We start from the raw sequence: 12,753 nt of genomic DNA on the forward strand, positions 1-12,753 counted from the left end.
AAGGCAAGGCAGCCTCTCTAATAAATCCTGCCTGGAACTGCGTTTTTCTTGCTTCATGTTGGGTTTCAGATTATTTGGCAAAGGTGGATGGTATTGGTCACTTTTTCCAAGCGTTACTTCGCATTTTTAACTCTTAACTTGATATGCAGTAACTAACTTTGTTTCCATGCAGGGCTTGGAGATAGGAAGTTGTGAATCTCTTAAGTTAATGACAGGCAAGGTGTCATGGTTTAGGAATGGTATTCCCCAATTTAGTACTCCCACTAAAAAGAAGTACTCCCACTCTCTCCCTCTGGTGAGAGACACAAAAGACAGGGATCGCGGGTTGAGATAAGAACAATTTATGGAAGTAGCAATGAGATAAGAAAATGAACAGAATAGCAACAATATTAATAATAAAAATATACAAAAATAGGGTGATTCACATGCAACAATGCCCACCGAAGACCCTAGGCAACAATGAACAATGGTCCCCTTGCTTTTGTTCCACCCAAAGCCACACTCTCCATCCCAGCAGCAAGAGTCCCTTATTTCTACTCCCTGGTGATGACATGGGTGGTACAGAATAGCAACCTATACACACCCACATGGCTTCGTCCCGTCACCCCTACTGTGAAAAAATTAACTCTGTCCTGGCTGAAATCAGGACACAAGGATACACCTCTTGAGAGCAGCAGGGTTTTTAACAGGATAAAGTAACATTCCTCTCAACATGCCTTTTTCCTTGCATGAGTTGTGGGATTCAGGGTAAATAATTAGTTATGAAGATGAGGCTTAGAACCAGTCCCATTCCAGTCACCTCAGCAAAGATCAGCACTTCATTACACTCAGTCACCTGTACTCAACTAGGGCTCTAAGAACAGCATGTAGAAACGCTTAATGACTTAGAGCTTCACATGGCAACAAGGGATCACAATTTCAAATAAAAAAATATTCACCCTCTAAATCTGGCTTTCCTGAAAATTGTTGTTATCTGGGTAGTGGGATATTTTGGAAATCAGCTCAGCCAAATTAATCAGGTAGTGTGTATTCACTTAACTCTACTGGAGTGGTGCTGCAGAGATATATACTGAATGAAGATGTCAACCAACAATTTTATGTTACTTATTGAAGCCATACTCAAGATCCATTTAGAACTTTTACCAAAGGTCGTACATATTTGTACTTCCTGACTACCACTACAATGCAAAGAAAAGTTTTTTCTTTAATATATATATATATCTTTTTAATATAATGTCATTTCAATGCAATATTGCTTCTGACAAATGGATTAATTATTCTGAACTACTGATCTGGCATAAGCCATACTGCCATCACTGTCTGATCATACAGCTCCTTATATTATTCTCATCTCTTTCCAGCTTTGAAGTTTCATCATCCTTGTCAAGATCTGGAAGTGCAGTTTGGGATATAGTAGTGTCCACAAATCAATAGTGGGTAAGTGCCATCTTAATGTCTCAGGTAGCAATATATTTTAATATTTATTCATTTAAGTTCAGTAAATAAACTCAAGATACACATGAAATACATTATCTTCACGTAAGCCTCTAAAAAGAAAAGCACTTATTGTGCTTCTGATGTGGAACCAAAAGGTTCTTCATGAGCGAACTTGATACTTCAGTGCTACGAAGCTTTACAATGTTTGTTTTTGGTGTTGTAAGTCAGGGAGTCTGATTTCAGCAACATGACTTAAAACAAGGTCTTTTTTCAGACTAGTACTTTAAGTATGAAGTTTATCATTATGCAGGCAATAAGCGACATGATTTCCAGATGCTGTTTACCCAGGATTCTATCTGGTCTGCTTTAGAGGTTCATTCCATTAAAGGTAACACGCTAGAAAGCCAAATCTTACGGTCCCTTTGTGGTGGGACACATAGGATACCCTCGGGCACAACAGCCATTTTATATGCACCCTCAGGATCTTTTCTTTTAAGGCCTTTTTAACACTTATCCTGCATGTTACCTTTATTTGTATCATGATCCAGCATATCCCCATGAGGTAACTGGTAGTTTCAGATAATTATAAGTATCTCAGAAGAAAATTAAACGAATTGAAAAACCTCTGCCAAGGCACAGACCCTGATAACTGATTAACCACTGTATCAGGCTGTTTAGTTAGAGTGCTGCTTGAGGCCCCCATGAAGCCAGTCTCTACACTTCATTAGGCATCCTGATGGGACAAGGAGGAAAAGATACTTGAAGACCCAAGTTATCTTGGTGCTTCTCCCTAGTCATTCCAAACACACCACAGTCATGATAGCTGCAAGGACTCTTCCGGAAGTTCTAGAGCTGGTTGGGGAATCTAAACCTGACATAGAGAAATAAAAATATAAAAAAATCTAAACCTAGCATAGAGAAATAGCATACTGCATAGAAACCAGCCATTCCTGGGCATGTAGGAAAAGCTAGGTTTTACTATAAACATCTAACAGTTTTTATTGTCTACCCAAATTTAGTAAATAATAAACAAGAATAACAGCATAATCTATTACTGATATTATACAATAAATACAGTGATTTAAAGTTATAACTCAGAATGTTAATCCTATTGAGTTTTCCCTATTATTACGTAAAATCGCAGGAAGGTGAGTTTTGTTTCAGTCTGCTCTTATACAAAGTTAATGTTTAAATTATTTATTTTCTAACAGGTTATCAACAATATATGTTTATTCTCAAGTAGGAGCAAGAGACCCAAGTGCTTCTTTAAAGTACCTACAGCCAACATTTTGGCATGGCTGATATTCATAGTCCTGTAGCTTGTTAGCCACTTGCTGTCATATCAGCCAAAAACTTTCAGGGCCCTAAATGTTTGCTGATAAAATCTCGTAGGTACTTCCATTTCTGCTACTGGGCACATACTTCATGAGAAGACAATCAGGCTTTCCCAAGATCAGAACAGAGCATGTGTGATAAAATACCTAGCTAAAGGCAGCTTTTGTTCCAAACTAGTTTCCCGAGTTTCAGACTGTCTTTCAAGTCCAAGTAAGCCAGTAGCTCATCAGTAGCAGGCTATCAATCCTATAGATAATTTAGATGGCTTTAAAGATGGTCAGAAATAGAGAAAAGTGATCTGAAAGAATCTAACAAACACATCTGGAATTTTTTATTAGGATCACTCTATTTAGTTTGAAACCTCTTGAATGAGTTATTCCAGACTGGTGTTAGAAATTCTCTTTACAGTAAGAATTATATCTCTTGAACTGACATTTACAGACCTGGATTAGTGCTCAGCGACATCTCTAAATCCAATTCCTTGTTATCTTTAAAGTGTGCGTTTGGAATTGTTTGTGATTTTGTCATGAAGACTATTTTTGTGCAGCATACGGAGTGGTAAAGTTGCAGAGAAGAGTTAGAAAGTAGTAAGTTAGAATTCAGAAAAAAACCCCTAGTGTTTTGTTTTGGCTGACAATGTTATATAAAAATTTCAGAATACCCAACCTAACCTCTCTGAATTCTGAAAGCTTTGGGAAAAGCTTTGGGAAAGTTTTGGACTGACTAGGATGAAAGTACAATTTCAGTCAAAACATATCACTGCTCTTCAAGTTAATTAAGGAATGATTGCTCAGAGGTATAAGTTTTCACAATATTCCACTACTCTGTGAGAGTGAAACTTTGTACTGTAATAGGTATAGCACGAAAACTGTGGACCTTTAACAGAAAAGTTAACTTTTGCTAGAAGGTTGTAACACCTCATTATACATTAATTTACTAGCATCTTTTAAAGAGAGCAGCACCACTTCTATTGTATTTATTACTTCTTATGAATGACATCAAGAATGGCTTCTTCTGAATTAAAGAAAAACTTGGAGGTTGGTCATTCAAATACTTGGAGGGTAGTTCAGTTTCTTTACCTAAAAGTGACCAAGGTTAAAATCTTAAGCAGAGAAGTTATTATTTTACCCTGATTTAACTCTTACTTTTTCCTAATAGTGATGTAATAAACCCTTTTTAGTTATTAGGTAGTTTAGTTGAGAAAAAAAATGTGTTTGAACTTCATCTGGATTGCAGAAAAAAGACATTTAAAATCTTTAAAAGATGTAAAAGAGACAGATATTGATTGTAATTAGGGTACTTACTTCTTTACCTACTCCAGATTGTATGACAAGTGACTTAAACATCTATATGTCTGCTTTTCCAGTGGAAGAATAGCCACAGGAGTATTCACTTCTACAAAGTTAATATTTGAAAAGCATAATACCTGTGGAATGTACTACAATGACATTTTCTGAATATAGTTCTCTCTTTACTGCAAGGTTGCCTCGCTAATTGTCTAAAAGCATTTTGATTAGAAAAGTAATATTACAGATTATAGCTTGGTAGGTAAATCTGCTTGTGCTTTTGGAATTTTAAAGTTACAATGAATTTTGAAAAAATGAATACTCTAGAAAATTAATATTTATCAGGAAGGAAAGAAATCTGTTTCTTACATTACAGGCCAGCAAAATTTTGCATTTTGTCCGAAATGTTAAAAAGCACGTCTCCAGCTAATTTATTGAAAGATTCCATTTATACGTAGTCATAAAATGTCAGTGAAATAACCTTTTGACTTGGAACTGCCTTTTGAGTTATAACTTAGAATTTCCCAGTGACAATAGCTTTGGTGAAACACGAGGAGGAAACTTAAGCTAAGTTCTCCAGAAAATCAACATTTAAGATGTCAAAAAAAAGTGCTTTGTGTTTAAATTTATAATTATCTTTCTGTTAAGGATGAAGAGATGCTTTTGACAGGAGGCTTGAAATCTCTCCTTCCCCATGTGTTAAGAAGAATAATTCGATTAAACAGACTCAGTATTAGTAATACTTCAGGAATGGCAGAAGGTAAGTAAACCTAACTGCTCTACGTGCAAAAGTGGTTCCATTTTAGATTCATAACTATGTGTTTTCTTTTTATTGTTTGTGAAGGAATGTAGAAATATCAAAAGCAGTAAAATAAAACAGAAGAAAATGTTAAGTTGATAAATATTAAGTTGAAAATGTTAAATTCTTGGGTGTTTTTGAAATCATATTGTAAACACCTGACAGTGGTTTTTAAACAGAAAGCTACGTAAGAGGAAATATATCATTGTACCTGAATAACATACATGGACTTCATTTGCAATCCCTCAGCTCCCAGTTGTGTCATTGAGAAATTATGGATGCAGAAAATACTTGGAAAATCTTTAACCAAATCTGGGTTTTTTTCATGTTATTATCACATGTGTAGAATGACCTACTGTGTTCTTTAGAGACCTTGCTTTACTTAAGACATCGGATGTGCTTTGGGGAAGAATTTGAGATATATAGTTACAGCAGTGGTTTTCTGCTTCATTTGTTGCAAAGGTGGAAATTACTGACTCAGCAAGAATGGGAATTAGGAGGAGGAGGGAAAAATTAGTGTTATACTCAGATAACTGAATGCATTCTGGAAGATCAGTTTTTGTCTTGCTGCTCATAGCTGGACTTCTACAGAAGCAGAGAAGTCTGTCATTGTTCTGATCAACTTTAAAATGTATCAACTAAAAATACTGTGGCAAATTGCTGATCAGCAAAGCTGTGTGTAGTAGCATTACTATAACATCAGAATGTTAAAGGTCATTTTCTAGATCATAATGAGTCTTGAAATTGTGTTTTTCTTTTCCATCAGAACATAAGTTGAAAAATAATAATAAAAAACATGTTATAATGTTAATAATTTGGAGTTTGCCCCAGCTGAATTTTTAAGTGCACGTATTGCTGCAGTAAGTTCAAATGTATTGGTTCTAACATTTCAAAAAAGTATTTTTGACATACAAAATGAGTTTTTGAGCATACAGCTTCATTATACAAAGACTAAAAGAACTACTGGAGCACTTCAGTAATTGGAATTTCTCAGAATCCTTAAAATTGTCTTATGTTGTTATGATACACAAGTAAACCAATTATTTCTTGCTGTCCTCATTGTCATTCACCAGAGAAATTAACAGCTCTTTCTAAACTTCTCTGAACTAGGACATGAGTGTGTTGAATTAATGCCTGGGTTGATCAGCACATCCAGTTTCACTACCATTGCTTGTGAATACATTCATAATGATGGCTCCATAATGCAAGTGAATATGTGACAAGATAAAGGAAGGAAAAAGTATTTTTTCACCGATACAAAAAAAGTAAGGGTAGCTATCAGGAGCAGCAGTAAAATTCTCAAAATGTTATAATGAAGTTTCCTGAATTTATCGAATATTTTCATGCAGTTTCAGTCTGTCAGCTGTAACTAGTAAATTAAATTCAGTATTGTCTGAGTTGAATGCACTGAATAAAACCATAATTTTAAGAATTCATGAATATCACTAGCAAAGTAGAAAGTGCCTGTGGATTTCTTATGGATGGTAGGGAATGAAGTTGAGGGGTAACTGAATGTAGTGTTTTATTTAGTGGTAAATTTAGTATGTTTATTTAACAAAAATATTTTTCTGTGTTTAGCAAGAAACTCTTTCTGTATTTAGTAACTTGTACCAGTAATAAAATGAATTTTTGTGCTGAGTACGCCCAAGAGAGCAGTTTGTGGACAAATTCAGTATGCAAATACATGCTCACCTCAGCCTTTGCTTTGCATTTTTCCATCAGGAATGGAATTTTATCTTTGGATTTCTTTGTTAGCTTTGGTCAAGAGTAAGATTTGGCTGATTTCCTACAGCCTTTGAAGGCAGATCATTGATTTAAAGATTGGATGACAGGTTAATGCAGTATTTAAGAAAGTGAGTGCTTCTATGCAGCCTCCTACTCACCTGACTGATATCAGACAGTAATGGTAATAACTTTTCAAGAAAGTATTAGTACTGGAGTTAGGGACTGTTAATTGCTGGGTATATACACCACAGACAAGTTGTACTCCAAGTTTCCTCTAAGTATTTGAACAGCTGGCATTTACATGCAGGAAAATTTAAATGACATTGGTATTAACTACTACTGTTTAGAAAATAAATTTTTGCTAAATAAATGAATGAGACCTTTCGTCAGTGGTACTCGTTGCAAAAATGTTAATGTCTTTAGAAGCTATTTTATGGTAGTAGTCAACAACCTTTTAAATCAAAGCTGATTCCAAGTTAAGAAAGTGTAGCAGGTTTTTTTATTTTAGGAGTTTTTTTATTTAGCAGTAGTGGAAGTGACTGAGGATCAGTGGACAGGCAAGAGTTTATTTCCAAACTCTAATCATATCTGTTTAATTGCAGCCCACAATAAAATTCCACAGTCAAGAAATTCTAAAGAATGAGCTACAAACATCAAGATACCAGGGGTTTACTGTTGTACTGGACCTGATTTATAGCTTGGTATTGTGAAAAATAATTGTGAAAGTAGCCTTTCCTTGGCTCTGGGCTAACATTTGCAAAGTAAAGCATTTTCCTACAGAACACTTTTTTAATTCCCCAGGTTAGGTAATAAATTATGTTTATATATAAATTCATAGAAATGTTTATTAAAGTAATTGTGCTGTCTTCATATTCTACTAATACCCAAGCCTGCCAACTACTTTAGCTGTGAATGACTTCACATAGAGAGTACATCTAGCTACGATTTTTGAAATATTTCAAGAAGTTGTTTAATTTAATTGCAGCATTCTGAATCAAAAATTTCCTTCAGGTAATTTTTTCTAGACCATCTAAAGAAATCTATGTGGAAAAGTTATTGTTTCACAAACAGAAAGCTGAATTAATAACCATTCATTCCAACCTTCCACAATTTCAGGCTATAAACAGGCCAACGTTGTGATTTTGCACAAGTCCCTGGCTGATAATTTTGAGAAGTTCTGCCATGCAAATGATGGACCCCTGCCACTGCTGTACAGAAGTCAACCAGGTGATTGGAAATGTCCTTCTCTGAGTAGTGATTCTGATATCAGGTAACTACAGACCAACCCTGCCTATCAAAGTACTGCAGTGAATGCTGATGATCTGAGGGTTTCAGAACATAGGGTTTCAGGAAACAGCCTCCTTACAGTGTTGTACATTTTGAACACGTTTCTTTTCCTGGAGTTATACCTTTGAGTGAAAACTATGTCTAACAGCCTGGTCATCTTGTTCTTGAGAAACATGCTAGGATAATTGTCAGTATTATAAGTATTTCTCTAATCCAAAGGTGAAATTTTGTGTAATTTCTAAATATTTTGCAGTCTAAGCCAGCAGAATTAAATAATAGGGTTTTACATTTGTTTTATTTAGTAGAAACATGGCCATGGTAAGTACATGATACTTGTAGGGTCTCTGAAATTTGAAAGATTCATTACTGTGGTAAACACTAAAAACAAGACTTAAACCAGCTTCCTAATTTTTGAAAGCCTGAGACAAGATACATATAAGGGGACTTAACCTGTAAAACCTAAAAATCTCAAACTGTAACATGTTGTGTTTACAGGCTTGGTTTTGTGCACAAAAAGGTGTTATGAGGTTTTTGCATTTTTGTTTCCTTGTTACTCAGAAAGAAAAAAAGTGGATAAAGTAGGCTGTATCTTGTGTTTTGATACTGGGTTAATGTCAATTCAACCAATTCACTTTGTTTACAAAAAATATCATAAAGCTGTGATAAATTCTTATTTCACTAGAACTGACTGCCTACAGTACCGAGTATATGAGCATGGAGTTTGTACTGGATCACTGAAAAGTCTGAAGGAGTATTCTGAACAACTGAAGGACATGGTGACATTTTATTTAGGCTGCAGCTTCTCTTTTGAAAAAGCAGTCCTAAGTGCAGGCATTCCTGTAAGAAACGTTGAGCAAAAATGTAATGTAAGCATGTACAAAGTAAGTATATGCACACACACATGGTCTTTGTTGTAACTTTGCTGTGAGTTTTGTCCATATTCATACTAGAGGCATAATACCTATTACTCAAAATAAGAACTTTTTTTCTCTACCTATACAGTAACTTTAGTCATGTTCTAGTGCTGAGTGCATAAAAATACAGGGTAGAATATTCCCAGCCCCAGTTCAGTGCAAGGCCAGTCTGCTTTTTTATTTATTTTTTGTGGCAAAGTTTTCCCCCTGTGTCTTGTGGTGGCCGTTTCATTTGGATTCTGTTCTGGTTTGCCCTCTGTGTTTCAACCGGTGACCCATGCCCTATTCTGACCATGCCTTTACATGTCTTCCTGTCCACACCAACTCCAACTTGCAGATGGAATATTCCTTTTATGAGCCATTATAGTAGTTTTATGAGCCATTATAATCTTCGTTCACGAAGCCTAGCCATGATGATGATGATGATGGGAGCAGTTTCTTCTGCACAACAGCCATATTTTGGATTTTTTCAGTGAAAGTAGAACTGCACATTTGCTACAAACCCAGACCTCTGGGACAGAAGATGTTCTTGAAGATTTGAGGTGTCTACCATAGCACTGAAAATTATGACTGTGCTTAGAAAATTTATGGTGTAGATTTTAATGTTAACAGAGGTCTTAGAATAATTCTGGCTCCACTAGATAGACTAAGAACACCAAAGTACATATCTGCATTCCTTTTTCATTTAGTGCAGATGCAGTTCTCCTAGGCAAAGGTTATTGTTGTTTTCAGTGTTACCATTTCACAATCGTTTTGCTATGCTCCTGGTCAAAATGTATCTCATATGTGAGTCCTCGGACCAAGATAAAGAAAAAAAATACAACTATGTATCTGCTTATAACTTTTCAGAATTAGGAAAATTTTATAGTTTATGGTACATCAATGCTGTGAAGAACTGCACTGTGTTTCTTCAGTGACAGGTGTGATTATTGTTATTATAAAGACTTTAAATGAACATTTTCTAGACAGCTCTAGCTCTCTGCATATCTTGTTTATGTTCAACTGCAACTCAGATATCAGACATTTTGTTCTAAAAAGCCAACCTGCTTTATTTCTAAATAGAAAAGGTGCTTCAGCATTCCGGTTGGGGAGGATTATGAATTCCATAGAATGTTTGTAGAGACATGAAAGATTTTGTATATATGAAACTGGCTTCTTCTGTAGAAGTGGGTACTGCCAGCAGCAGTTCCTGACCCTGGTGTGTTACAGAGCACTGTATTCAAGTACAGAGAGTAGATTCAGACCAAACAGATTTGTAGCCTGTGCGATGATTTTTTATTAGCTTTTTCCCTTTCTGTATAGGGAACACACCATTGTTTTCTAACAACATTCAAAATATCCTGAGGTCACCTAGCTGTATTCACTGAAGCAAGAAATGCATGATGTTGAAAATTTTAATGATCTATGTGATGAAGCTCCAGTATGGAATCTTACAAGAAAAAAAAATGGGATGTTAAGAATTTTTTTTAGGGATTTAAAATGAATGTTCCTGCACAGCCTTTCTAAAGTCAAGTACAGCACAATGTTTTAGATGTATTTATTCTAATACTTTAGAAGTATTATTCAATGTTCCTGCTAACACCTTGGATTCTTTTGAACTGCCAGACAGCTGTGCCTTGCTACAGCGTTTCTCCCTTTTGCTGCAACTTAGTAGTCACAATGAGACCTATTCCTGAAAGCAAGTTGGAAGCAGCTGTGCTAGCAACGTCTGAATTAAAAGAAGCCCACGGAGCACCAATTCACATGGGTGACCCTGGTCAGTGCTTTTCATTTTTCACTCTGCATGCACTTTACTTTGTATAAAAATGGTGAGGGAAACCACGGGAAGTGGTAGGATTGAAATACCTGCACCACTAAATTTGTTATGCTTTAATCCTTCCAACAATCACAAGCCTGAATTTAAAACAGCAACAACAACAACCAAAAAAAAAAACCCAAGAAAAAAACAAACCAAACCAAAAAAAAAAAGAAGGTTTTGAATGAGCTGAACACACAGATTTCTTAGATAAAAGAGAGCTCTCTGATGTAGATAAATTAAGTCATATGACAGCAGTGGTTTTGGTAAAGAAGTGTAATCACATTTTTCTGAAATGTATGCAGTTTCATTTCTATGTGAATACTTTCTTGCTGTCAGAGATTCCAGGGACAGGGTAGCAGTGATTGACAGCATGGGGAGAGGTATATGTGGATGCATTTTGTGTCTTAGTGGATGACTGTGAAAGTAAATACTGCATTATTTTTTAAAATATTGAAATAGCATACATTGAGCACAACACTTAAGATAGAATAAATAGAAATATGACAAGAATTTTTTTCCTTTTAAAACCATGTTTGAACAAGTATAGGCCTATTCTTTGGAAGGGAAAACTGAGAAAAAAATTTTAAGTCAGGAGGCTGTTTGAAAAAGAACAAAACCAAACAAACACCTGTAATATGAAGATAGATTGCAATAATTTCCCCTCTGCTGTCAGAAATTTGGTAATCATGGGCTGCATACACAGAAGGATCACATTGCTGGGCGTGGAAGGACGTGTCACTTGTTAACATGACGCTCCGGTAGCATATTTGAGTAACATATCCGAGTACTTCAATCTGAGGAACTAGTAATAAGTCATTAGTATGAGTAGAGGAACAAGACGAGTGAGGGACTCCATTATTTGTTTATTTTTAACAGAAAAGAGTAAACTATTATATACACAGATCATATAAATTAATTCCAGAAAAGACAGTGGTATATTAGAGCATCTAAAAAATTTAAAACCAAGGGAAGATAACAAGTGCTTAGAATGACCCAGATTAGGATGTTAGAATAAAGTGGTGTCAGAATAAAGCAAAAGACAATTTAGTGAAAGCTGGCTAAGAATGAGATGTAGTTATCTAAGCTGGAGAGGAAGAAGAGAGGTTGATCATTTCTCTAGCTAGAGAATGTAGGAAGTGAAAGCAGTAGAAAATATGTTCTAGAAAGAACTCATTTTGCATTGCAGTCGTTTATTCTTGTTTGCCAGTGTTATGAATGTAACTGTTCTGTCAAATGAGAAGATTTATATTGTCTTGGAAACTCAGCATAGATGTCTAGCTTGTATTTTGTTACAGAAATAAGGTGAATACATTTTTACTGGTGTTATCAAAAAGGGAGAACAAGTCAGCTCAGGCTCTTGAGGATATGCACTCGAAAGCAAACTAAATGTGCCACTTCAGGGGGACTTGACACTCTTGCACTCCTAGCTCAGTGTCACTAAATGTTTGGGGTCCACCCCCCGGCTTTGAAGTATTACTGCTTAATTAGAATCGCTCATGATTTCATTTTTGATCAATTCCAGGTCTGCTGGGAATACAAGATCTTTCTAAACCAGACTATGGAGATCCAGTTCACCTTCACCCTGGTGACATTCCAGTGTTTTGGGCCTGTGGAGTAACAGGAGCAGAAGCAGTTATCAACTGCAGTATGTGCTGTTTGAAGACTCTTTTTACATTATCCTTCAATCTCCTTTTTTCCTCTCTCTTTTTTTTTTTAATGCAGACTGAATGAGTTGGCTGATTAGAAGGCTTGATTTCAGGGTAAGATAAAAACCACCCCAACCAAACAACAAAAAAGCCTTTGACAGGACTGTTTTCCATTCTGAAATACAAGTCTACTTTAAAGAAAATTCTTACTGAAATTTCACCACTTTTGTGTATTTTAAAGGCTTAAATCTAAAGCTCTGGCAGCATCAAAACATCTTTTTAAGTGTTACAAAAAACTAGAAGTTTAAAGGCATTAGTTTTTAAGCTTCTTCCTTTTAAAATATTATTTCTTATTACATTGCAGTAAAACAACAGTAAAGGAAAAAGAAAAAAAGAAGGGAAAAAAAAGGAGCAACCAGAAATCTTTCCAAAATGTTGTCAAGAGCTAGCAAATTGATTGATCTGGAAAAGGGTTCGTAATTGTCTCACGGAGAATGTGGAGCTTTTAGATTTTGTTCCAAAATTA

General features: G+C 35.5%; 1 protein-coding gene across 2 annotated transcripts in view; it reads left to right on the top strand.

The window, feature by feature from the left end:
* DGLUCY (D-glutamate cyclase) overlaps positions 1–12,753 on the top strand; it is a 48,881-nt gene that overhangs the window by 18,266 nt on the left and 17,862 nt on the right. The window contains exons 2-7 of one of the 2 annotated variants that reach the window (XM_027673478.1): positions 1,362–1,437; positions 4,707–4,818; positions 7,699–7,852; positions 8,552–8,750; positions 10,389–10,539; positions 12,104–12,226. In XM_027673478.1, coding sequence (XP_027529279.1) covers positions 4,716–4,818; positions 7,699–7,852; positions 8,552–8,750; positions 10,389–10,539; positions 12,104–12,226 — 730 coding nt within the window. In that variant the 5' untranslated portion in view covers positions 1,362–1,437; positions 4,707–4,715. Of the gene's footprint in view, positions 1–1,361; positions 1,438–3,721; positions 3,810–4,706; positions 4,819–7,698; positions 7,853–8,551; positions 8,751–10,388; positions 10,540–12,103; positions 12,227–12,753 lie in introns of those variants that run through there. The other variant, XM_027673474.1, reaches the window with a different exon arrangement.

The sequence above is a fragment of the Neopelma chrysocephalum genome, unplaced genomic scaffold (assembly GCF_003984885.1).
Source record: "Neopelma chrysocephalum unplaced genomic scaffold, ASM398488v2 Primary Assembly neopelma1_24, whole genome shotgun sequence".
In the NCBI taxonomy this organism is placed as follows: domain Eukaryota; kingdom Metazoa; phylum Chordata; class Aves; order Passeriformes; family Pipridae; genus Neopelma; species Neopelma chrysocephalum.